This window comes from Camelina sativa, chromosome 20, assembly GCF_030686135.1.
Source record: "Camelina sativa cultivar CO46 ecotype springtype chromosome 20, ASM3068613v1".
NCBI classification, from domain to species: Eukaryota; Viridiplantae; Streptophyta; class Magnoliopsida; order Brassicales; family Brassicaceae; genus Camelina; species Camelina sativa.
This window is the reverse complement of record NC_141899.1, coordinates 7,387,791-7,411,780: the sequence shown is the minus strand read 5'-3', so window position 1 is coordinate 7,411,780 and position 23,990 is coordinate 7,387,791. Positions and strand designations below refer to the sequence as shown.

General features: G+C 37.7%; 6 protein-coding genes across 11 annotated transcripts; 3 read left to right on the top strand and 3 right to left on the bottom strand.

The window, feature by feature from the left end:
• The first annotated feature begins 35 nt into the window (after positions 1-35).
• LOC104769950 (protein PARALOG OF AIPP2) lies at positions 36-6,685 on the top strand. 3 transcript variants are annotated; one of them, XM_087505939.1, is made up of 12 exons: positions 36-99; positions 887-947; positions 1,272-2,084; positions 2,215-2,300; positions 2,502-2,590; positions 2,718-2,999; positions 3,096-3,554; positions 3,706-4,459; positions 4,589-4,819; positions 4,934-5,058; positions 5,271-5,554; positions 5,671-6,685. In XM_087505939.1, exons 2-12 carry the CDS (start codon positions 945-947, stop codon positions 6,454-6,456), a joined length of 3,912 nt encoding a protein of 1,303 aa, XP_087362065.1. In that variant the 5' UTR covers positions 36-99; positions 887-944; the 3' UTR covers positions 6,457-6,685. The 3 variants fall into 3 exon arrangements, with proteins under 3 accessions (XP_087362065.1, XP_010492581.2, XP_010492582.2); XM_010494279.3 differs by having other exon boundaries at positions 61-619; XM_010494280.3 differs by having other exon boundaries at positions 66-306.
• On the top strand, positions 6,674-8,475 carry LOC104769949 (uncharacterized). Its single transcript, XM_010494278.2, has 4 exons — positions 6,674-7,077; positions 7,499-7,637; positions 7,727-7,823; positions 8,088-8,475. The coding sequence occupies exons 1-4, from the start codon at positions 7,041-7,043 to the stop codon at positions 8,316-8,318; spliced, it is 504 nt and encodes a 167-aa protein (XP_010492580.1). The 5' UTR covers positions 6,674-7,040; the 3' UTR covers positions 8,319-8,475.
• A 137-nt stretch (positions 8,476-8,612) lies between these two features.
• LOC109124449 (uncharacterized) lies at positions 8,613-10,906 on the top strand. 2 transcript variants are annotated; one of them, XM_010494277.2, is made up of 7 exons: positions 8,613-9,009; positions 9,230-9,307; positions 9,417-9,492; positions 10,096-10,169; positions 10,283-10,356; positions 10,462-10,504; positions 10,597-10,906. In XM_010494277.2, exons 1-7 carry the CDS (start codon positions 8,980-8,982, stop codon positions 10,606-10,608), a joined length of 387 nt encoding a protein of 128 aa, XP_010492579.2. In that variant the 5' UTR covers positions 8,613-8,979; the 3' UTR covers positions 10,609-10,906. The 2 variants fall into 2 exon arrangements, with proteins under 2 accessions (XP_010492579.2, XP_087362066.1); XM_087505940.1 differs by lacking the exon at positions 10,597-10,906 and having other exon boundaries at positions 8,641-9,009; positions 10,462-10,564.
• Positions 10,907-11,233: 327 nt separating this feature from the next.
• On the bottom strand, positions 11,234-13,392 carry LOC104769947 (uncharacterized). 2 transcript variants are annotated; one of them, XM_010494275.3, is made up of 2 exons: positions 13,243-13,392; positions 11,234-13,157 (listed from the first exon to the last, which is right to left on the bottom strand). In XM_010494275.3, the coding sequence occupies exon 2, from the start codon at positions 13,142-13,144 to the stop codon at positions 11,783-11,785; it is 1,362 nt and encodes a 453-aa protein (XP_010492577.2). In that variant the 5' UTR covers positions 13,145-13,157; positions 13,243-13,392; the 3' UTR covers positions 11,234-11,782. The 2 variants fall into 2 exon arrangements, with proteins under 2 accessions (XP_010492577.2, XP_010492576.2); XM_010494274.3 differs by having other exon boundaries at positions 11,234-13,382.
• A 1,324-nt stretch (positions 13,393-14,716) lies between these two features.
• LOC104769946 (DNA repair protein RAD4) lies at positions 14,717-19,506 on the bottom strand. 2 transcript variants are annotated; one of them, XM_010494273.3, is made up of 13 exons: positions 19,265-19,506; positions 18,835-18,986; positions 18,356-18,649; positions 18,159-18,251; positions 17,939-18,031; positions 17,759-17,860; positions 17,475-17,524; positions 16,473-17,138; positions 16,159-16,381; positions 15,873-16,067; positions 15,635-15,787; positions 15,272-15,481; positions 14,717-15,170 (listed from the first exon to the last, which is right to left on the bottom strand). In XM_010494273.3, exons 2-13 carry the CDS (start codon positions 18,961-18,963, stop codon positions 14,781-14,783), a joined length of 2,598 nt encoding a protein of 865 aa, XP_010492575.2. In that variant the 5' UTR covers positions 18,964-18,986; positions 19,265-19,506; the 3' UTR covers positions 14,717-14,780. The 2 variants fall into 2 exon arrangements, with proteins under 2 accessions (XP_010492575.2, XP_087361619.1); XM_087505493.1 differs by lacking the exons at positions 17,939-18,031; positions 18,159-18,251; positions 18,356-18,649; positions 18,835-18,986; positions 19,265-19,506 and having other exon boundaries at positions 16,473-17,100; positions 17,759-17,848.
• Positions 19,507-19,550: 44 nt separating this feature from the next.
• On the bottom strand, positions 19,551-23,459 carry LOC104769945 (protein TIC 40, chloroplastic). The gene is made up of 14 exons (XM_010494272.2): positions 23,124-23,459; positions 22,778-22,895; positions 22,632-22,689; positions 22,522-22,539; positions 21,798-22,107; positions 21,572-21,678; positions 21,394-21,457; positions 20,876-20,960; positions 20,743-20,783; positions 20,492-20,537; positions 20,295-20,389; positions 20,086-20,189; positions 19,932-19,979; positions 19,551-19,820 (listed from the first exon to the last, which is right to left on the bottom strand). The coding sequence occupies exons 1-14, from the start codon at positions 23,311-23,313 to the stop codon at positions 19,767-19,769; spliced, it is 1,338 nt and encodes a 445-aa protein (XP_010492574.1). The 5' UTR covers positions 23,314-23,459; the 3' UTR covers positions 19,551-19,766.
• Between the last annotated feature and the right edge of the window lie 531 nt (positions 23,460-23,990).

Below are 23,990 nucleotides of genomic sequence, written 5' to 3'. Positions count from 1 at the left end.
TACTATATATCAAATGCACACATCTATCCCCTATATATATATATGTCTAAGGAGGTATCAGGAGAGGACCACAAAGACAAGATTAAAAGAAAGAAGAAGGTAATTTAGTTACTGTGGTTTCGGTAGTAAAAGTAACCGCGTTTAAAAAGCTCTTACTATAATCTTGTGTGTGTGTGACTAAATCCAACAAATATTCGTCAAAACAAATAAAATTTTATATACGACTGAATATATATATATATAGATATAGATATAGGTATGTATGTATGTAAGTATCGATGTGGGCGTGTATAGATCCTGAGAGAGGTATATATCTACAGCTTTCATCTCTGGCTCGTGTTGTTTGTGTATATCACGAGGAAAAGGCAATTTAACCCAGAAGAAACTTAGGGGAGAGCCATCACTGAAAAATCTTTAGACCAGTGTAAGGGTGTGTGGGGGAGAGATAGATTTTTATCAAATTGGCATCATCAAATCTGGATTGATAGAGAGGATTTAGGGTTTGTAGGAGTTGGAGAGGGAAATTAGGGTTTCGTTTTAATTTTGTTTTCTCGATAGGGTGATGGAGATGATGGGGAAAAGCCAATTCAAAGGGAGATGATTTGGATACCTGAATCATGTAATGTTATTTCCCAATTTTAGGGATTTTTTTTTTTTTTTTTTGTATAAAAATTACTACGTTAGATTATCTGGAAGAGTCCGTGTTTTTTGGGTTCGTTCTCCTGTTGAGATAATTTTGTGGTGATTGGTTGTGTTGTCTTCTGGGTTTGGTTTAAAAAAGTGTAAATTTTGTTAATGTTTAGCTGCTCTTTTATGTGTATGTGATCTCCATTTTGTTGGAAAATGTTCTGCAGTTTTTAATATGTTCTTTGTCTCTTTGTAACAGTTGCGAAGAGCTTGATAGAAATCGGTTTGCGACTCGGGGAGAACTAATTTTATTGTAGATGGTGAGATCAGCTAAACCCTCTTTTTTTTTTTTTCCCTTATCTTGTTGCTGTACCGTTTCCTGGATGAGAAGAAGTGATGATGAAGTTGTATATTAAGCATTAGATCATGATGAAAGCTTGATCGTTTTACTCTTGATTGATGTGATCATGATAGCTTTTGATGAAGCTGTGAAGTTGGTGGTTCTAAGTAATATAACAGCTTCATATATTGTTATCGCCATAACTATAGACTCTCCAATTTACTCCTTTGATGATTGTTTTCTTTTTCTTAATTGTTTCTGTCAATCACTTTTAACATTTTCTATGTAATTATATCTCGTGCAGGCTGATAGAAGAGTTGGTAAGCGTCCAGTGGGTCAGAGAGGTTTCTCAAAAGTGGAGTCTGGAACTTGTAATGTTTGTTCTGCTCCATGTTCATCATGCATGCACCGTAATGTAGGTTCCACAGTATCAAAGTTGGACGAGTCATCAGATGAAAACTGTCATGGAGTAGGGGGCAGCCAGTGTTCTGTCAACGAGGACGATCTTTTGCCTGCTTCCATGACTAATACTCACAACAGTTTAAATAACACTGCTAGTGAAGCAAGCAATCTTGTTAATTCCAGTCATGATGCTCTCTCTGAGAATGCTGAGAGTAAGGAAACCATAAGATTTTCTGGGATATCAGATGATTCCGGAGCTGTTGCAATGACTTCTAAGACATCTCTTTCTGGGAGCAGGATGAATCAGAAAGTCTCTGCATCAGCTAATGTGTTAGATCAGAGCTCTAATTGTGTAGAGGGCCAGGAAGATGGGATATTGTCTGATGATCGAGACAAAAATTTGAATTCAGCTCTGGTTTCTGATCCTATTCTGGGTGGATCTAGGAAAGATGAAGTGAGATTACAATCTTTGCATAATCCGTCATCAAACCATGAGGACAGAGTCAGTTCTGAGAGAGGAAATTTCAAGGAAAATTCAGGACCAGGGGGTGACAAAGAGAGAGAGGAATCTTCAGTTGAAGGATCTTCACGTTCAGGCGAGAATAGGAAGGATGATAAATCAAGTAAAAGCTCTTCGTTAAATATATCAGATGAGCCAATCTCATCAGCTGTGTCTGAGAGCGAGGGTGATGATTCTGAACTGCTGGAACATGATGTAAGTAAGGCTGTTTTGTCTCATATTCAGAGAAATTAGCGAACATATCTACTTTGTCTTTTGTTGCAATATTTGCTCGGTGGAATGATTTTCATGTGAAAGGTTTTTCCTTTTTTTTTTTGCTGAATAGGTAAAGGTTTGTGATATCTGTGGAGATGCTGGTCGTGAAGATTTACTCGCTATCTGTAGCGGATGCAGTGATGGTGCAGAGCACACGTAAGCCTACTCTTCTATACATGGGAGAGAAAGCATACTAATAGCCAAATTCCATTTGGCATTTGTCCACATGTTAGGAATATTATTTTTTTGGATAGATATTAACCATTGATTCTGACTGTCATGTCTTCCATCAATCATAACTCAAGGTAGGGCCATTTTCTGTGATAGTAATATAGTTGTGTGTTTCTTTTTACGTAGCTATTGCATGCGGGAAAGGCTCAATGAAGTTCCTGGGGATGATTGGCTATGTGAAGAATGTGCTGAGGAAGCTGAAAAGCAGAAGCAAGGTAAAGCTGAATATTTAACCGGACATGCTATATGTGAAATGAAAATCAGCGGAATGAATTAGCATGAATTTTGGATCGACGTTTGCTGTTTCCATTTTGTCTAACGAACTGGAAGTTGAATATGCAGAATCTAAGAGAAAGAGAGAAACTGAGGTAACCCTCAATGCACATAGTTCTGGTAAAAGGCACGCAGATAAAATTGAGGCAGCTCCAGATGCGAAAAGACAGGCGGTTGAGGCTCCAACTGGGTCACCCAAGAAATCTATACTCCCCAGAATAGGTGCTTTATCTCGGGAAACATCATTCAAGGGCTTAGACAGGTTAAGGGGAAAGCTAAATCATCAAACATCATTCAGTGATGACACAGAGAGTGCACGATCTACTGGTTCACAGCTCCAACCTCCAAAAGGTAGGCTGCATAAACGCAACTATTCCTTTTCTCTTTTGTTTTATTTCTGTTGATTTTGCAGGTTGTATAGCATTACCTAGTTTTTTGTTTCTTCAGGTGCATATTTGAAATCCAGTTCCTTCAATTGTTCGAGCTCGAAACCGAAAGTGCAACTTATGGATGATGCTATTCACCCAAGACAGAAGACTGGCAAAGAATATACTGCACTCGAGTTAAAGGAGGGGGGTAATAGAAATGTTGGAAAATCAATGTCAAGTAGAACTACAGATGTAGGGAGTTCTAGTGGTAACGACTCACATGCAAAAATGCTTGGATCGAAAGTCCATCATTTGCAAGAAGGAAAAAGCTCAAAGCAAGTGAAAGATCGTAATACAGAAGCTAAAGTGTCAGCATCCTCCATCGACCAGAAGTTGAAATCACGCGGCAATTCGTCTGTTTCACATGCAAACAATAATCGTGATTTGAAGGGTTTGCAGTCTGATGGTAAACGAGGTAGCTTGACGAAGCAAGTCAGCAATCTTAACCGAAACCGTCTAGAAAATCCAGTTGCTTCGGGTATGATACTTATCTTTTTGTCAATAAATTGGTACTTTACTTTATTTTTTGATTGTACTTTGGTTGTTTATGTTTTGATCGTTTTAGTATAAGATTCCCCTTTTAAAGATATCTTGATTGAGCTCTAGTTATTTATTTCTTCCCTATGCAGGAGGAGATGTTTCCAAAAATGAAAAGTGCAGTGGCAGCGAGCAAAGTTCAAGTCAAGCCGACTGTAGGGACGAACTGCCATCCCCTTCTTGTACGGGTGAGGGCACACCAAGCCACGGTACTGTAGCTATACATGATGGATTGCCGCGGTCCAGGGAATCTAGAGAGGTTGGGAAGAAAAGCAAAGAAGCCGTTGGTAAACGCCAAAGGTCTAGCCTATTATCTGGTGCAAAAGGCTTACCATCACATCAAAAGGTATGTCAGACTGCAGAATCCAGCGACACCTCAGGCGTGCCTGATAGTGATCTCTCTACCACCAAAAACGTTAAGGAGGATATAAATAAGGGTAATAGGTTACGAGCAGCAGTAGATGCTGCTCTGCGTAAAAAGCCCAGTTTTACCAAGAACAGAGGATTGGAGCAATCTGATGCGTCATTGGTATCTAATGTGGATTCTAGTTCTGATAAGACTCTACGAAATCAGTTGCCTCCAAAGTTGCATAAGAATTATGTGTCACACGAAGGATGGCAAGGAGGGCATCCGACTTTATGGCCTGCTTCCGATCCGTACAAACAGACAATTGTAACAAATGAGAAGCAGCTTGTACTCTCTGGTGCTGATACAATACCTCCACGATCTATGGAACTTGAAGTCAATTTTCCCTCCATAAAGCCAGTTATGAGAGATTTTCCTTTAGTTCCCTCGCCTGTTATATTGAGAAGCTCAGCCATTCCTGACCATGAGTCTATATGGCAGTAGGTTTTCCTTCCTCGTTGTGAAGAAGTTCTCTTTTTTTGGTGTCTATTATTTTTTCATTGAGGCACACTTTTCATATATGTCCATGTTACGAATATTGACTTGAAGTTTTTGTATAATGTTTCCAGGGGAGACTTAGAGGTGCGGAAAATCAGAAACCAGTTAGCTATGTGTAGCGGAATGCAAGCACATCTGTCAACCTTGGCATCACCCAGGGTTGCTGAAGTGGTGAATAAATTTCCAGAAAAATTCAGCTTGAATGAAGTACCTCGACTAAGTACATGGCCAGGACAATTTCAAAAATTAGGTACTAAGGAAGACCATATAGCTCTATTCTTCTTTGCAAAGGACATTGAGAGGTAGGTTTTGTACATGATTATTTACTTGCTTTTACTGTCGTGTTGGTGGTCTAAAAGATTAACATTTAAATATATTTACTGATGAGAGTTTTCGTTGCATTGCTTGTGATACAGTTATGAGAGAAACTACAAGCCTCTAGTAGATAACATGATCAAGAACGATTTAGCTTTGAAAGGGAACCTCGACAATGTTGAGCTTCTGATTTTTGCGTCCAACCAGCTTCCTCTAAATTGCCAGCGTAAGAATGCTTACCAAAACTCTTACATGCATGTTGTGTATGTGCTAGATTGTAATGCCGAAACTTACACTTTGTGCACAATGATCATCTTGCTGATAACTTGATAAGTTTTTAGAAAGTAGCATCAATGATATAAAAGTATATTAAGAACGTAATGCCAGTTTAGTCTGTATGAAATTTACTGCTTACATGTTGACATATTGCCCTTGCAGGCTGGAACATGTTATATTTCCTTTGGGGTGTATTCCGAGGAAGAGGAGAGACTTGCACTAACCCACAAAAGAGCACATCTTTGCCTACTTCAAATGTTATGCCGCGTGACAGAGACCCCAATGAGCTGTGTCAAACGAGTTCTCCTTCCAAGCATTTGGAGAAAGTGTCTTCTCCACGTGAGAGCTCATTCAACAGAATTGAAACTCGGAATGGGACAGAGGCAATTAGTCATGAGAATCCAAACAACATAGTATCCTCTACTGAGCGATCACCGAGCACAAAGGTGGGTTGTTTTTAGCCCCTGTATAAATCCTTTGTCTCTGAACTTGTTGTAGGATATTTGCATCTCTTAAATATAGGGAGTCCCTTTTCGTCTCACATTTGCGTTCCTTGATACAGGAAGAAATTGCTCCTAAAGTGGAACAAGCAGGTGAAAATAATATCCCTCATCAAGCTACTGGAATTAGTTCTGGAGATAGTCTAGTGAGGAAAGTTCAGGAAACTGAGGAACAAGGATTAGGTGGTAGAAAGGATGTCACTTCGACTGTCATGGGATCAGGGATCGAGTCCCATGGCGAAGACAATCCTCTAGAAAAAGATCTCAACTGTAATCAGGCTAGTCACAGGAAGCGTTCACTTTGGGAACTGACAAGACCCGCAAACGAGGATTCATCTGCCATAAACAAGAAAGTGGAGCTCAATAATGATGGCTTATGCGAAGGGTCTCCGAATAAGAAGCTAAAGACAGAAAACGGAAGCAGCAGCTTCTCCCGGGATACATCTGGTCACGACTCCGGGATCATGAAGAAGAGTCCAAAAATCGTGTTCCCTTTGGACTTGAATGTCGAAAGAGACGACGACAGCGAAATGGTGGATAATCTCATCCCACTTGGCAATGAAGAGAACAAGAGAGGGTTAATAAGCGGTACAGTCCCGAATCTGGAGCTGGCGTTAGGAGCTGAGGAAGGAAACGAAGACACTATGGGACTATTGCCTTTCTTAGGGGGAAGTGATGAACAAAGTAGCAGCAATAGTATGAAGAACGAAAAACAGAAAGCAGAGGAAGAAGATGATGAAGACGAGGCGGACGCAGCATCTCTGTCTTTATCACTCTCATTTCCGGGAAACGAGGAGAGGAAGAATGTGAATGCTCCGTTGTTTCTGTTCAGAGACCTTCCCAGATAAACAAAAAAGTTAAGTTATCGTTAAGTTTTATTTTTGAGTGTCCTTTAGTTGTTTTTTTTTTGTTTTTTTTTGGGTTGGTTGGTGAAGACTCCAACGAGATAAAATCACAGGGTTTGTATATAAAAATGGTGATGGGATAAAAAAAAAGGATACCGAATGTTTCTAAAAGAATAATTATTATCTATAAGTGGTTTATATATATATATATTTTATAGAAGAATAACAAAAAGAGTGTTCTGATTCTGAATCATCTTTTCCCTCTATGTTTTCTATATACTGTAGTGTTAGATATGTTCATCAGTTCATGGATTAATATAATTGAAAACGATGATTTGTTTGATTCTGTTTTTGGTTTAGCTGTAATCAAGTAATTTAATTATCTTGTATCGTTTAGAAAACTTTACTCACCGTCTCTCAATTTGGTAAGTCGGAAGAAGCAATAAGAGGGTAGTTTGGTAATTTCACAGATATTTCCCCAATTCGAAGATATCCAAAAAAAACATTGTCTTCTTCTTCGTCTTCCCCACTGTGTGTGTTTCTTCTTTTTCTTGGGATCAGATCTCTTTCTTTCGTCTTCAATTCCAATGGCGTCGTGTGTTGTTGCTCCTCTTTCTCTCTCTGGTAAAATTGATTCCTTCTCGGTTCGCATATCTCTCCTTAATTTCCGTATTAATAACTAAGCTCCGTCTTGTTGTTTCCATCTGAAATGTATAAAATTATTTGCTAATCATCATCGTTCTTTAACTATAATTTGTATCTTTGAGGTTTCCGATTTGTACTTTCCGGTAGTAGTTCTATAGCTTTTACGGAGGGAGTTCTTGAGCTGATCGTCCTAGATTAGCCTGATTTTTGCACTTTAGATTACTTAAAAATTTTAGATACTGAATCAATTTCCTTGTTTGCCAATAATAAATAAAATATATAGTGCAGCAGCTAGAGCTATACGAACTGTAGCTTTTGGAGCTGTGATTTTGCAATTTTTTTATTTGTAAGAAATTTTGAGAGATTCTTGATTCAGGTTCTTGAATATCTGGTGGCACAGGTGGGTCTCAATCTCATCATGTGAAGGCTAATGGATTGTCTTCTACCACAAAGCTCAATTCTATCTGTAAACCTTCTGCATTGTCAATCCTGAATAAATCAAACCGGACTCTCAAGTTTTCTGTTTCTGCTGAGTACCGGTAAGTATGTTTATGTAATGTCTGTCTGTTACTACTATAGCGTTTTCTCTTCTGTTGAATTTGACTTAATTCTTCTAAATGATCTTCAGAGATGGGAGTAGGAGTGGAAGCAGTGGTGATTTCATAGCTGGTTTTCTTCTAGGAGGTGCTGTGTTTGGCGCTGTTGCTTATATCTTTGCTCCACAGGTAAATGTTATCTCTCTTTGCAAAACCTATGTATGGGAAATACACAATAACTTCATTTTAATGATTATGTTAACTCTGTTGAGTTGATTGAGGTTCTGTTCTTGCTTATTCCAGTGGCAAAAAAAAAAAAGATAGTATCTTTGTTATCTCATGACTGTTTCATTGGATCTTGTAACTTGAGATGATCTTTTATATTATATGCTCATGTAGTCTTAGCTAAAAGATGTCTATGTCTTTTTTTCTTCTTTCGTTTTGGTGATTTAGATCCGGAGATCGGTACTGAATGAAGAAGATGAGTATGGTTTCAAGAAGCCGCAACAGCCAACGTATTACGATGAAGGTTTAGAGAAAACAAGAGAGACATTGAATGAGAAAATAGGACAGCTTAATTCGGCGATTGACAATGTTTCTTCGCGTTTAAGAGGTCGAGAAAAGAACACTTCTTCCCCCAATGTACCGGTCGAAACTGACCCCGAAGTTGAAGCTACAACTTGAAGAAACAGAAAAAACAAACAAGTTTCATCTGTAACCAGAGTTGAAAACCATTCCTTAAGGATTTGATTTGGTGCTTCTTTGTTGCTTTTTGTGCTCTCTCAGTCTTCATCAGTAGAACTCTTGCAAAGTGAAATATATACGTCTTTTGTTTAGTGAAGTTAAATTCCTAATTTGGTCTAATTCAATTCAACTTAGCATATGAGTTAATCGGATTCTAAACCAAGGAATAACAGTGCCTAAAATTTACATAAGACATTTGCAACTTTATTTGAAAAATAGAAGATCTTAATATTTATACAAACTAGATAAGGTTTGAAATAATCCGTAAAAAAATACCAAAAAAAGAAAAAAGGACAAAGAGAGAGAGAGAGAGATAAACATTGGCCGGTGGTGGCCTCGTCACAAATCAATCACCAAAATATCCAAAAGGAACCGAAAAACGCATAAAGCCAAAGCCTTTCTTCTTCTTCCGCCGATATTACTGAGAAAGCAATCCACAAGATTCGATTGAAACTTTTTCCATTTTCCTCAAAAAGTTTCGATTTTGTTGAACGGAAAAGAAAAACCTAATCCCCCTTTTACGTTAGGGTTCTGGGGTTTCTGTTTTGTCTCTGTCTGATGATGTGCGAGGAGATTCTTCCTCTGTTCGTGTCTCTGTCAGATGGAAGACCATGAAAAGTCTTTCCCTAAGGTTTCCAATCCAAAGTTTGATTTTTTTTTTTTTTTTTTATTCTTAGGTGAAAATGCATGAGTTCTCCATGGAACCAAATTATTAGATAATGTCTGGTTTTGGTTTGAGTGGAATCTGAACGTTTGAGTTCTGTTCTTGAAATTTCTGGATAATGATTATGTTTGTATGTTCTCTTATCATTTTCACGAATGCCCATTTCGTTTGTTTGTTTGTTTTGTAGGATTACTATAAGATTCTAGAAGTTGATTACGACGCAACTGAAGACTTGATCAGACTGAATTATCGGAAGCTTGCTTTGGTTTGTCAACTCATTTAACCCTTTTCCAATATCCGTTGTTTAGATATCTGTCTTTAGAAGAATGAATTTTGCTGAGGATGTTTTTGATTTTTGTGTATCCATTCTACAGAAGTGGCATCCTGATAAGCACAAAGGCGATAGTGCAGCTACAGAGAAATTTCAAGAGATTAATGAAGCTTATAATGGTACGTCTTTCTTTTGCTTAGACGGTTTCAATGCATCGGAACATAAGTACCCTAGGATAGTGGCAAGCTTCATTGGTATTTCCCTATCTTCATTGGTCTAGAAAGAAAGAAAATACATTACAGAGAGAGAAGAAGTAGAGTGGTAAATTTAGAAAAAAGGAAACATTTAGAAAGCAGATAGACGTTTTAGGAAGACGAGATGAAACAAAGTATAGCAGTGAGAGAACAAACTGCTTAAGCCTTTAGCTTTATCCATTTACCTCCTTAACCTTTATTGTTCATTAACTCTGTTTTAGTATTGATACAACTATATCTAGTCTCAGACATCTGATAACTTTACGTCCCCTGAGATCTCTTCACTTCTGTGTACTTGTTTCTCTTTAACATGTCACAGCCTTTTTGTTTGACAGTGGTCTACAACTCTACATAACTATCATTTGCATTATCTTCATCTCTTGATCCTTTATTGACTGACTTTTAGTATGAAATGTTTTCTATCGCCACTTGAGAATTTGATAGAGCACAATGCTCTCTCTCTCTTTCTCAGTGTCTTGTATTAATTGATTTCGTAATGTGATTTAGCTTCTTCTTTCTTTTTGGCAGTGCTGATGGACCCTGCTAAACGTTTTGAGTATGATTTCACCGGTATTTATGAGATCCACAAGTATACTTTACGGGTATGTAACATTATCTTCTTGGTATTTGCAAACAGTTGTTTTACATTTGTAAAGAACATGATATCTAGGTTTTGACTGACAATTTGAGATGATCCCAACTCATTCTTGAATAGGAATATCTCGCCAGATTTAAGGGAATGATACTCACTTGCAATGGGCTCGGTATCAGCCAATCCTCATCACCATGGTAACAACCTCTTCAGAATATTCACTGTTCTTTTCCTCCACAATGTCAAATTCTTATATATCATATCATGATTCTGTATGTTTATTGGTAAAACTTTGCATGCAGGACACATCAATTGGCTGGCACCACCAAACAACAGACGAGCAAGGTTTGGTTTCTTTCTCTTTTATCGCTTCTTGGCATTGTGAATTAACTATGGAACTCCTTCAATACCCAGTTAACTGTATGGCTACTTCACAGGATACTGTATAAACTGAAGCAGAAGTTAGAAGAGAGCTGTAAAACTGTACAAAACTGGAGCCATTGCGCTTTTTATCGCGCATTGAGGATATATTGAAATGCTTTAGTTAGATCTGTTGTATTGTTTCTTTATCTATGTAGAATTAGAGAAGCTTGTATTGTCTCTGGCTTCTATTCATACATTCACACATTGGTGATGGTTCAGATCTTTTACCACTCTACTACTCTCATCATTTATGGTTTTTTCCAGACTGGAGACATACAGTGAATAATACAATCTATGAAACGAAGCTTCTGTCTTGAAGATGTATTTATCTGCTTTGTATCTGTATATAGTTTCGTTGAAGATTCAATGTAATCATTATCGTGCACAGCTCAAAAGGGTAGATTCTCTTGCACTACTGTAAGTTAAATGCAGTGTCAACGGAAGGAATCTAATAATTTCACAAGTTCTGAGATTTTTTATATTGGAAGTGACAAAGTTCATTACAACCCAGAGTAAGAAATATTACGTGTTACATGGAGTAACTAGTGTTACATAACATACGTCAAGATTTTCGTTTTTCTTTCTGCTGACAAGTAATAATGTTCTCTAACAAGTTTACAACACACTCCGCAAGCTTCACTGAAAGTGATATAAAGAAACCTAAGAGATGGTACATAACTTTGTAAGAGGTATACATACAAAAAATTTGTTACAGAAACTTTGTTAAAGAATACATCAAAAACATTAGGATACAGGCCATATGAAAGAATGTACAACTTTAGACTGAGATAAGTCAGTGACTTGAGAACATGGCTTCAAATCAAGATCTGGCGTTCCTCATAGAATCCCAACTTGGTTAACTTGGTTTTGAAAGACCTGACTTTTTCATTTCAAGGGTAAACATCCTCTCGGAGAGAAATCGAATACACATATGTGCGAGCTTCAATACTGTAATGTCTGTCAATAAATCCACTATGCAGCTTACGCTCTAAATTCACAGTGTCTATGGTTTCTCCTAATACATATGAACATCTGAAATCAGCTCATTCCATAGTGTCCCAAAATTGTCTTCGAAATATCTGAGTTGATCTTTCCAGAGCCAAACATCTCAAGGAAGGAAGGAACCTGACCCGGATATTAATATCTTGCAAGCTCCCCTTGAGATACTTAAGCTGATGCACTTAATCCTAACTAGCTTCACTACTCAAAACATTCATTTGGCAAAATCCCATCTTCTATCATTTTTCTAAACAGCCCATCTGCTTCACGCCGTAGACCTTTCTTGTACAATCCTAACATCAACGTGGTGTATGTCCAAATATCTGGCATAAGTCCTTTGTGATTGAGGCTACAATACAAATCCCAAGCATCTGCCACCTCACCAGCCTTACACATCCCGCCAATGATGATATTATATGTAACGATATCAGCATCCATTCCACTCTTTTGCATATCCGCCAATATCACCAATGCTTTCTCTATCTTCCCAATATCACATAGACCATGTAACAAAACATTGTAAGTAACAATATTAGGAGTCACACCAGAAAAAACCATCCGTCTGAAGATTTCTTCAGCAACATTAAGTTTTCCAGCTCGACAATAACCCTGGATAAGAATTGTATAAGTAACTGTATTCTTAACCACTCCTCTCTGAGACATCTCGCAGAAGAGTCTCATCCCATGCTCTACTTTCTTAGACTTGCAATATCCATTAATGAGAATACTATAAGTTACAACATCCGGGAAACAACCTTTGGTAACCATGAAACAAAACATTTGCTCTGCATCATCTAGGCGACTGTACATACAAAGCCCGTAAATCAGTAAACTGTAAGTAACAATATCAGGAACCAGAGATCTCCGTATCATCTCCTCGTACAATTCTTCAGCCTCTAGAATATTTCCTTCTTTCACACACGCATCAATCAATGCATTGAAAGTAAATACATCAGGGTAGATCTCTCTCTTGGTCATATAGCTAACCATTCGAGTAGCATCATTCCATCTACCTGAATTACAAAGTCCAGATACAAGAGAGTTGTAGGTAACAGCATCAGGTCTAACCCCATCTTTCTCCATTCGGTTCAACAGATCCAACGCATTATCCACCTGTTTGCTTTTGCATAAACCATCAATAACTGTATTGTAGATCACAACATTAGGCTTATATCCCATTTCCACCATTCTCTCAAACATATACAAAGCATCATAAACCCTACCACCACGACAGAATCCACAAAGCAAAGAACCAAAAGTGACAATGCTAGGCTCATGACCAAGTTTCATCATCTTCCCAAGAAACGACAACGCAAGAGAGAACTGAGAGCATCTACAGAAACAATTCAACAAGATATTGCAAGTATAGAGATTATGAGGGATCCCTAACATTTGCATCTGTTCCCAAAGATAGATCACAACATCGTACTTCTTCATCTTGGAGATGGCACTTAATAACCTACTGAAATCAGCAATTGAAGGAAGAGGACGACACTGAACCATGTGAAAGAAGAGATCAAGCGATTCGTCTAGTTTCATAAACTGAATCCCGTTTCTCAACATTTCTCGGTAATCACTGCCACCGGAATAATGAGCTCGTTTGGAGAAACAGAAACCGCAAATGCTAAACGGAGAAGACGACGGAGAGGTTCTGGGATTACCTTTATCGAGAAGATTCCGATGAAGAAAGGACTTGGCTTTCGAAGAAATCGATCTCCTCATGCTTCAAAGCTTGAGTCCCAGTTTCGTTCCCAATCTCTCTGAGAGAAGAAAGAAGAAGAAGAAGTGGTAAAACCTCACAACTCTTAACCGGTTTCTAATTCACCTGAATTTTTTAAATGGGAGATTCCGGTTTATTAGACCAAACCGAATTCGGTTATCTCAGTTCTAATTTCAATTTCTTGACTCCCTCTTTTTTTTATTCTTTTGTTTGGTTTTCTTTTTAGATATATCCATTTTTAGATTCAGTTTCACTTACTTGATTTTAGAAATTTCTAAACTCGATCATTTATGGCTAATCCAATTTTTAAACTCTTAACCGGATTAGACATCCTTAATCCGTGCATGATGCCATTAAAAAATGATTTAACAACAATTTTACAAATAACAAACGCAAGATTATGATAAAATTATCAATGAATGTAGCATTAATTAAGAGGGATTTTATAGACGTTGGCCAGTTAACCACCTCTGGAACAAGATAATGCTTTCCTCTGGTTTGTATTCTGCTGTATGTCCACCTCCCTAAAAATTTAAAATCAAATCTTAAACCCTTTTCATATGCAAAGTTCAAAAAAAAAAAAGAAAAAAAGATTTGTATAAAGGCAATGGAGACTTGCTTTGACAGTTGCAAATGTCATCTTATTGGCATAAGTCTGAGTGTAACCAGCAACTTGATTGTTTATCATCCATGGCCTCCAATCATCAATGATGGAGTAATTTATAGACCTTATCCATGCTTGTGTTGGGATGAAAGGTGCTACCATGTCGTGATCGCCGCTATATATATTCACGCAATCTCAACAAGTTTTATATCAACTCTTGAAACTTAATTTGTATATAAAATTAGGAAGTTAAAAATGCTATTAATCTTACCTATAGACTAGATTTTAACCCGTGGTACACCGCGTGTATACAATTTTATTATTATTTATATTTTATGTTGTATTTGTTTGTTAAATATTAGATGTTTTGTAAATAGAGAAATAATTAAATTTTCCGACTGTTTGTACGGCTAAATATTTATATTAGTTTTTTAATCCGCAATATACTTCATGACCATTTGTTTGTTATATTTAGTTTGTTTTGTTTAGTGTTTGAGATTCTAATTTGATTTTTAATTATTATAACAAAAAATTAGGGATCTAAATACATAATAAGTTATTTATACGCTATGATTAAGTCACATTGTTACTAATGATTTAATTATTTTACGTACATCTCAAGTTGTGGTGTTCAAAGGGGGCCACCATGATGACCTTTCTAAATCTGCATATGGGAATGTGGCTAATACATTACATCAAAAAATATTGCTAATGTTACTATGATCTATATTTTGGAAGCTATTATTTCCAGACAGAAGGTTTAGGTTTGAGATATATGTCCGCTCGGCGCTCAGGGTTCATTTCTCGGATATTGGTTAAAAAAAAAACTAAATTGATCAGAAATCATCAAAATCTAAACAGCAACAACGTAACATCTACATTTGTTCAACTTCGACAGAAAAGCCACATTTGCAGCGTTTTGTTTTCACAGAGGTTTCCTCATCAAAGGTTTCTTGGTCCTCAAGAAACACATGCTCATGGCTTTCGTCTTCATTACGAGTCTTTCTTACTCGTGACCTTCCTCCTCCTCCAGTCTTAGTCACTCTCTGCTTTTCAGGTGATTTCACATTCTTGGCCTTAATGATAGGCACTGAATTCACTTCCAAACTCTTCGTTTCGACACTGGTGGAGTTATTTGCGTAACGGTTTTTCAATCTTTCACGGGTTAAGATCGACGAAAGAAGCTGATACCATCTTGAAGCTGCTTGTGCTTCATTTCTTCTTCTCTCCTCCTCTTCTCTCTTTTCTTGTTCTTCTGCATATGCCTAACCAAAACCAACAAAGTGAGATAAAAACCAAAGGATCTATATTCAAGAACATGGTGGAAGTCTCTTGTGTTTCAGATCATAAGTTATGGAGACTGTACCTCGAGGATTGTGTCTTTGAACTCGGTACAGACCACAATACCTTGAAAAATAGGAGTAGCACCTCCACTTCTGTACTCGAAACCAACCATGGCAGGTGCATAATCTATACCAAATCTCTTAGCAACCGAAAATATTCGAGGAAGCTTTAGGTGGACTGTTCCAGGTGGAAGGCATTTCTCAGACCAGACATCAACTTGACCGCGTTCGTTCTGAAAAAAAGGACTTCACACTTTATACACTATTGTGTGTTATGTTTGGTTTTAAAGTATTAATGGAGTTGCAACTGTCGAGGGATAACTTTTTGGGAGATTTCTATGGATTCCATGGAAGCCATATAACAAACACAACACTATTTGTTTTACCTTGGGCACAATTCCATTAACAGCGTGAGGGAGACACAATGGTTCCATTTGCCACTTCCCATATAGTTCCATGCAATAAGAACCACCTCTGATGTCACAGTCGCCATCTCCAGAAATTTTTACTTTCTTGAACTTCGAGTTACGCTTCAGAATCTAAGGTAATAATAGACTTCAAGAGTTGATCATCAAACCGGAAATGACTAAGATAATCATCAGGGGGAGAACAAAAGACGGAAACCTTTGAGGGAACTTCATTCGCCTTAAGTTGTAGCCCATCATGAAGCCATCTTTCTTTTGTTTTAAGAGTCCGCACACAGGTTCGAGGATATACTGGATGACCATTGCAAAATCCCAGAACTGGACCTTTTGGGTGAAGTATCTGGTTCTTGTGAAGCCATTTCTCAATAGCATAGAGTTCGTGGCTTTTATAGGCCTGCAAGATTAAATAAAGGGATCGTTGATAGTTCAACCGTTTAAGTGAAGCATGAGTTTTAAATATGTTTGCCAGGTTACACCAAATTTACCTGCTGGTTAGTAGGAAGCGGCTCAGTCAACGACCGCGTAGCCAACTCCATATCTTCAAGAGCACTCCTTATACCATAGGAAGAGCTACTCAATGAAACTCTGTTAGCAATGTCTTCATTGTGAGTTGCGGCTGACTCTAGATGTATTAACGGTGCTAATACCATATCCCACCACACTGAACACACCCTTTTGGATGAAATAGTGTGCCATTTTGTACAGTACCTGAATAAGAAAAATGTCAAAGGAAACTAGATGTAAAGAAGATCTTTGGCTCCACCTCCAATAAAGCAACTGTAATACAGGTAATAGAAACCTGCGAGTGACATCTTTGGCTCCACCACCAGAAAAAGCGACAACATATCTAAGAGAGGTTTTGCAAGCGGTAGTTGTAGCTTCAACGTTTTGCGCTGCATCTATCATTCCATTAACAGCATCCACATGGACCCATCTCCCATCCATGTTTTCCCCATTGCAATACACCTCAGCCCAACAAAGGGGAGAATCTACTTTCTTAGAACCGATAGCCGTGGATATTACTTGGTCAGAAACTGACGGGCCATCAATTATTTTTGTTATTTTACGAATTTTCGTTTTCTCGTTCACTTTAGAGCGTTGTTGGTTGTCTGCAGTTGCACTCAAAGCCATGGCTATTTGCATCTCGTATTCTACATCTCCTTTCCTCTTTGTTCCACCAGATTTACTAGACGTTCCTGCTTCGCAAGATGAATTGACTGTATTGTGTTGCAACTGATCATATCGCAGGGAGTTCCTATGCTGAGGCTCAGACGTTTCACAGACACTTTTATCCTCAACATGGGAAGAAGATTTATTTGGGTATGACGAGATGGCCTGCTGTTTTGGTACCATAAGCGTTGAGGTCCTGAATACCCCATGCTTCATTTTACCTCGGTTTTGACCTGATGATTCGTCCTTATCGGCCCCTGGTTTTAAGGATGCAACATCAAGAATAGACACAAACCTGCGAAACTAAAATTAGTACAAAAAACTCGAAATATACTTGGCATACTAAGGCATAAGTATTATAAATAAGCAACACTTCAGAAACTATGGTACTGTAAATAGCTATCTGACAAAGATTAATCTTGAAAAGCACAACATCAAATGGCAATGAAAGTTATGAAGCTGAAAACTTAGCCAAATGTGACTGAGGAAAAACATTAAACGTGCAAGAGTGGAGCTCTCATATAGTCATGACAAGGTGTCATTGATACACAGAGCAATAAACAGATTCAAACCAAGCCTGGAAACCAAATATAAATACTATATTGTGGCAATAGTAAAAAGTATTACGTACCGAGTTGTGAGCTTTAATGCTCTAAACAAAGCAACAGACAGTGCTGCAAGCTGCAAAAAGGATTCCATAAGTTTCCTATAGAATTGACTTTGATCAATATTGGACCACTACTTTCCTAAAAGAAGGATTAACTTTGGAATAGCCAAACAGAGTAATCTTCACAAGCAGATATTCAAAGATACTTTGGAAAAAGGAAGCTAACTTGTTTGCAAACTGAGATTAGCAAATTGAAGTTAACCAAATAATAAAAAGGTTCAATGTCACAAATCTGATCACAAGCTTACCTCTTCAGCTGTGCCTTTACGAGATTCAAGAGCAAATGCTAGGGAAGTACGAAAAGTTTTCTCAGAACTGGGAGTACACCTAACGGAAAAGTTTTCACGAACCTACAATATAAGCCAGGGAAAAGTTGTTTTAACATTCCAACAGAACAAAATAAAAGCTACAGGCCAGTAAACCCATACCCAACGAAGAAGAGGGGCTACATCCCTGACAGTAACTTTCTCGATATTCGCTACTTTTGATAAGTATGATGGCAGAAGTGAAAGCAAGGCAGCCTGCGAATAAAACTTAAAGATTAGGTAAAATTTTAACGCAGGATGCAACCTAAGCAAGCAATAAGAAAAGACAGATCTTTTCAGCAACAGGTAACACAGTTGTAATTGATGGATACAATTTGTTTACCTGAATCAAGGGATCATTACAAGCATTGTCAACTATCCTCCCTCTTGCGAGCAAACAGAGCAAGTGAACCTTATGTACAAGTTCCGCCCGTTCCTTAAAAGACAAAATCCGAATCTCTTTAGCTACCACTCATATTTGGAGACGAAACAGAAGTAATCATATAGCAACTCCTGAGATTTCCTTTAAGCACAGTATACCTTGTCTTTTGCTGTTGCACGGTATGCACTCTTCTGCTTCTTAGCTTCAGGAACATCATCATCAAATTCTATGGTTAACTCTCTAGTGTCATCAATATAAGTATCAACCGTGTCATCAACATTAGCATCAACCGTGTTATCAAGACTAGGAATTGGACACTCTTCCCAGTCTGAATCATTCATATCATCATCATCCGAGAGTACAATTGTAACACATTCCCTGTCATCTAGAACGTTATCAGTTAAAGTTGCCTTAACGGCTTGCTTCCCCTTGTCATTTACACTTTTATCCCGCTGCAAAGATAGAAAATTAAAATAATCTTTAACACTCCCAGACAACAGAGGAACTATAGAGAAAATAATCTTTTGGCAAAAGAAAAAACAATCTATAATAAAATTGGCTGCTCCTCCTTTAAGTACCAGTAGTAAAATCACCATAAGAATAAAATGTTCTAGGCATAAAGAGAAGAGACAAAAACCTTTGAGGAATCAAAGTTGTCATCTTGCTTCTTCTTGCCTCGAGAAGTTCTTCTGTCAAGAATTTTGTTAACTGCAGCTCTAGAGGCTGCTGAGAGTCTACCGTCCTTACTATCACTAGTAGACTTCATCTTTTAGGCTTCCCCAGAAAACCCTATGAATTAAAACCAAAATCCAAAATATAAAGCCGAAAGATTAGACAATGACGATTAGGTTACCAAAAAAAACACGACAGTCATTGTAATGTCTCTGCAACTTCCATAGTTAATATCCAATTCCAATGATAAAGTTATGTTCTTTGCATAAATAATAAGTACAGAGACAAATATATAAAAAGGAAAAAGCTTTCTCAATCGTTCCCCCCCAAAGAGTCAGGCTATATATAATATGACGCAGGGAAACACAAATTTGAAGAGAGAAAGATACACTTACCGACGAATCGAGGCCGTCGGAGAGACAGAAAGTATTCGACCGGAGCGAACGATTTCACGCGCCAAATTCTCCCGACAAACGACCGACGTACGGAGGAAAAACTAAACCTTTCTCCGATTCCGAGAGAGACTTAAGATTTCTTGAAAGATGGGACCCACCAAACCGGTTCATTAAACCGCCTCAATATCGCCACGTCACTTTCCCTTTTTTTTTTTTTTTTTTTTTTGATATTCCATTATATTATTTATTTGCTCTTTATGGACTTTTTATAAGACAACAAAACAAATGTATCAAAACCAAACGCTACAAACACAAACGTCTACAGACGGAGATATAAGATGAATATGGGGTTTACACAATTCTCTCTCTGATCTGACCAAAAACTAAACAATCTTTTCACCGAAAAAAAAGAAGCATGTTTTTCTCCTACAAAAAGCTAAAAGACATGGTGACATTTTGAGCCAATGAGTTTACAAAACCAAAAGACGTGAGCTTTTTTTAATCAACCCGTCATTCCTGGGAAGAGCTGCGATATCTTGTTGAACACATCCATTACCTGCAACACAACACAAAACAAAACATCAAGTTTCTTACACAAGTATTCTCCTTATGATTCTCTTTCGGAGAACGAACGTAGAGGAAGTGTATCAGAAGATTTCAGTATTACCTCTTTGTCGTTCTGGTACTTCATGATGTTCATTGGGTTCTCTGAGCACTGCAGCCAACAACAATTATCAGTCAATTATACGTTTTGCTTTTGTGTATGAGAAAATGTGGAATCTCAAAAGCCATTCCTCTCATTCAAGTGAAAGAATACGTACTTCCATTAACGCTGCTTGGACTCTCGGATTCTGGAATGCCATGGCTACATCAGGGTTCTCCATGATCTTAGATATGACTTCTTCTGGAGTCAGTCCTATTTGATCTGAGCACATACGTATGGTTTCAATCAATGAGTATCAATCCTGTGTTACGTCACAAAAAATAATAGTATCATCAACTTGGTAGAAGAAACTGAGATTTGTCTTACTGAATTGTTGCTTCACTTCAGGGCTATTCAGATCAAAATTCTTCAAGGTATCTGTCATTCGCTTGTCCCATTCACCACTCCCGCTCATGTTATTCCTAAATCCATGTAACAAACAAAAGTATTTCTTAATTATATATGTTTAGAGATTCTTAAAAGCAATGGAAAATAAATAAATCTGTTTGTAAAATGGAGCTTACAGCATGTCCTGTAACTGTTGACGGTACTGAGGATTTTTAAGCATCCCTACAAAATTTCAAGTCGAGATGGTAAGTCAATTAGATCATTTTTTTCACGACTGGGTTAGGTGAAGTGAAGACAATTCTGAAATCCCCTGGTATAAACTAGTTCTAGGTTTCCATTCAAAGATAGTTACCTAACCTTTTTTCTAAAACTGAGAAACAAGAACAAAGATGATAATAATAACAGGACTACATATTAACAGACTTACATTTGAAAGTTTCTGGGTTCCTCATCTCTTCAGGCAAGTATCTGCATGTTACCAAATGTCCTCTAAGAAACCAGTTTTAAAGATAAACGGAAGGGAAGCATATGAAGATAATGTGATAGGGGAGATGAGTTACGGGTAAACCATCTTCTGAACTGTTGGATCTTCCATCATTTTCTCTAAAGCTTCTACTGACAAACCCGGCCCTCCTTTCCCACCACCTGTGTAAACATCGGAGAGACCAACGATTCAGAAGGAAAGAAAGACTATTATGCACGCAAATGAGAGAAAAAAATTTCATAATAAATGAGATATGAAGCATATAGCTATACTAATATGCCTGTATACCAAAATCAGAGATCCGAAGAAACAACCTTATGTACTGTTCATTGCCTGAGTAAACTCTATATACAGTAACAAGTATTCCATAGTGTTGCATGTCTTATAACAATACAGAGCAACGACAAGCAGAAGGTCATAAGTAATGAAGTAAATTCTCTCAAAGCCAAATCATTCCTCTATCACCAATTTAAATATCCTCCCTTGTTTTTAATAGTAGGCACAGGGTATAGAATAAAACGAAAATCTCTAGCCTTAATCATGAATCAAGCAAAGGGCTCTGCAAGTGATGAAAACTGCAATTCATTAACTCACCCAAAGATTGAAAAACCTCTGAAGCAGTGGCACCATTTGCCGGACCAGCTCCATTTTGCAAAACCTTCATCCAAAGATCAAAAAAGAGAGCATAGAAATCTCCTGGGTTAGCAAGTTAGGTCACGTTTCAAATCACCACTTGGTGTGCTGTGCAGATACAAAAGAAAAAGAAACTTACATCCTCAAACAAGCGAGTTTCTTTGGGGGGACTAGTTTCAGAGATTTCAGCATAGTTGCTAAAAGGGCTTTCTTTTGTGGTTTCCTCAGGTGAGACGTCTTCAAAGGCTGCATCCATTCCAAAGTTTTAACAGATTCCAAATTAGAAGCTTAGAAAATGCGAAAGGAAGAACGTTAAAATTGAAGGTACAAATGAGAAGAGGTTGATTTTTGACAAAAGAATCTACCATAGTTCTTTTCTTCTTTCTTTTCTTTGCTTTCCTCCAAAACAACACTTGGCTTATCCACTTCTATATCCTTTGTAGGGGTAGGTTGCGGTTTAGTCGAAGGAGGAGTATTAACTTTTGACGGCATCACATCAACAGTGGCACCTGAAGAGGGGGATTGAGACTGGAATGGCGAGGAAGTAGGACTTGTTTGAGGAGGAAATGGAAACGGAAAAGGTGATCCTGATGGGAATCCAGGATTATTAAACTGACTATTTTGCGTATTCATCTGGTTCATCATCGTCTTCATAGCTGTTTGCATTGCATATTTCTGAAACGAAAGCCAAAAAGAAGCCCAGAGAGAGTAACAGCCAGTTCGAGCCAGTTAGAGAATGATGAGGGAAAGTATTGAGAACTTGTGAAGTATATTTCAATCAAATAGTTATGAAAATGATTATAGGTATGAATACCTGAATTGCATCACTAAAACCATAACGGTATGTAGATTTCTATCTACAAATCAAGTGACTACCCAAAAAAGAGAGGCAAATGTTCCATGCTTAAATATATGGTTCAAAAAGTGTGAGCAAACTGTTCCCTTATTAAGATAACCAATTTAGTTGATAATACTATTTCAGATACATGAGCACTACACACTAGAGATAACATGAAGCATAAAATCATGGTTCTGCAAAAGACTAGAGAACAAATTTCCCATAAAGCAAACAGAGCCTCGAATTTTTACCTTTAAGTTTGAAGTTACCTGCAATGCCATCAAAACAAAATAAAAATCAGGTAACTATTCTTCGATACTGAAGCAAGAAAGAAAATGTATCAAGGAATCATGACAGTCACCAATGAGAACAAAGCTGATAGCCCAACTCCACAACCAATCCAGAAAAGTGGTGATCCTCTACAAGTGAAAAAAACACAAGTTAAGTACCAAGAATCAAACAATATATAAACAAAGAACATTTTCCAAAACCAGGAACAAAACTTACATGGTTGATGAAGATGGTGGCGGCACAGGCACACTAGGGGGAGCAACAGAAGTTGTCTGTTTATCACGATTCGATGAAAAAATACTTGCAAAAGCTTTGCTTCTATGCTTCACAACCACTGCAAATGAACAGAAGTTAACAAGGCATTTACAGAATTCGAATTGCAAGATTCACAAAGTGTGGATCTTTAAGTGAGATAAGAGAAATTCATAAGCTAATCTCTTACTAGTCGAAAAGGGTTTACAAGTTGAGTTTCAATTCTACTGATACATGCAAGAAACTGGAAAAAAGTAACGAACTTTTCCATCACAAATCATAGCGGTATGAGTGAGAGTTGCAAACTAACCAGTTTCATTCTCCGGGGGCGAAGAGGGAGACTGAGATTGAGCAGAGGCGGAGATTTTGGAGCAGCGGAGGACAATTTTGGGAGTCTGACGAGAAAACCCTACTGGGTTTTTAAGCGAGGAAGTGAAATTGCATCCGATTAACAGCTGTGGAGAAGAAGCAGAGCAAGAAACTAGGGTTAGGTTCTCCATTTGAATTGTTTCTTTGGAAAAAAAGAAAGAGAAGATGACCCTAAAACCCAATTCTGGTGGAGAAGGAAGAAGAAGAAAAAGAAACGAAGAAGAAGAAGAAGAAGAGGGACTCTTTTGGTCTAAAACGCCACTGTTGTATCATCCATTCTTGAAGCACGAGGTTTGAGTTAGTACTAGTCTGGGTATCCACTGCACTCAAGTGTACTGAAACTAACAGGTGGCGTGATTCTTGACCGTCAAGATCAATGAACTTTATTATTAATCCAAGGGTGGAAGAACGAATACGAAACTCCTTCGTGATTAATTTACAAGTCACCCCTCCACCTTTGATTATCTTTGCGTTATACCCCGTATCTATTTTAAGACACTTTTTTCTACACCTCGTTTTCTTTGAGCAAATCATACATGTATGCTACATTGTTTTATGTTAATCACTTCTTTATTCTTGTTGAGTACTGTGATCCTTAGTTATAGTTTTGAGACTGACAAAATTTTGAATACTGTATGTTACGATTTCTGTCAAAGGCTAATGACATGATAAGTTCACAAATCAATCATCATCAGAGTATCTCACAAATCAATCATCAGAGAAACAAACTTGATTTTTACTGGACGATGATGAAAGAGAATATTTTGCCTGAAAAATTGATTTAGGAAAAGAGTCTTGGCACTTGCTA

What these genes read in the sequence shown, in the direction of transcription:
- LOC109124449 (XM_087505940.1), top strand. Translation starts at nt 8,980, where the DNA reads ATGGAAGACCATGAAAAGTCTTTCCCTAAG. An exon ending in ATTATCGGAAGCTTGCTTTG is followed by an intron (nt 9,308 to 9,416) that starts GTTTGTCAACTC and finishes TCCATTCTACAG; the next exon opens with AAGTGGCATCCTGATAAGCA. An exon ending in AGCCAATCCTCATCACCATG is followed by an intron (nt 10,357 to 10,461) that starts GTAACAACCTCT and finishes CTTTGCATGCAG; the next exon opens with GACACATCAATTGGCTGGCA.
- LOC104769947 (XM_010494274.3), bottom strand. Translation starts at nt 13,303, where the DNA reads ATGAGGAGATCGATTTCTTCGAAAGCCAAGTCCTTTCTTCATCGGAAT.
- LOC104769950 (XM_087505939.1), top strand. An exon ending in GACCATGAGTCTATATGGCA is followed by an intron (nt 4,460 to 4,588) that starts GTAGGTTTTCCT and finishes TAATGTTTCCAG; the next exon opens with GGGAGACTTAGAGGTGCGGA. An exon ending in GCTTCCTCTAAATTGCCAGC is followed by an intron (nt 5,059 to 5,270) that starts GTAAGAATGCTT and finishes TTGCCCTTGCAG; the next exon opens with GCTGGAACATGTTATATTTC.
- LOC104769946 (XM_010494273.3), bottom strand. Translation starts at nt 18,963, where the DNA reads ATGAAGTCTACTAGTGATAGTAAGGACGGTAGACTCTCAGCAGCCTCT. An exon ending in GTGCAACAGCAAAAGACAAG is followed by an intron (nt 18,252 to 18,355) that starts GTATACTGTGCT and finishes TTGTCTTTTAAG; the next exon opens with GAACGGGCGGAACTTGTACA. An exon ending in TAGCCCCTCTTCTTCGTTGG is followed by an intron (nt 17,861 to 17,938) that starts GTATGGGTTTAC and finishes CTTATATTGTAG; the next exon opens with GTTCGTGAAAACTTTTCCGT.
- LOC104769945 (XM_010494272.2), bottom strand. Translation starts at nt 23,313, where the DNA reads ATGGAGAACCTAACCCTAGTTTCTTGCTCTGCTTCTTCTCCACAGCTG. An exon ending in AGAGGTTTTTCAATCTTTGG is followed by an intron (nt 20,961 to 21,393) that starts GTGAGTTAATGA and finishes ATGTTTACACAG; the next exon opens with GTGGTGGGAAAGGAGGGCCG. An exon ending in TGAAGTGAAGCAACAATTCA is followed by an intron (nt 20,190 to 20,294) that starts GTAAGACAAATC and finishes GTATGTGCTCAG; the next exon opens with ATCAAATAGGACTGACTCCA.
- LOC104769949 (XM_010494278.2), top strand. Translation starts at nt 7,041, where the DNA reads ATGGCGTCGTGTGTTGTTGCTCCTCTTTCTCTCTCTG. An exon ending in TCTGTTTCTGCTGAGTACCG is followed by an intron (nt 7,638 to 7,726) that starts GTAAGTATGTTT and finishes AATGATCTTCAG; the next exon opens with AGATGGGAGTAGGAGTGGAA. An exon ending in CTTATATCTTTGCTCCACAG is followed by an intron (nt 7,824 to 8,087) that starts GTAAATGTTATC and finishes TTGGTGATTTAG; the next exon opens with ATCCGGAGATCGGTACTGAA.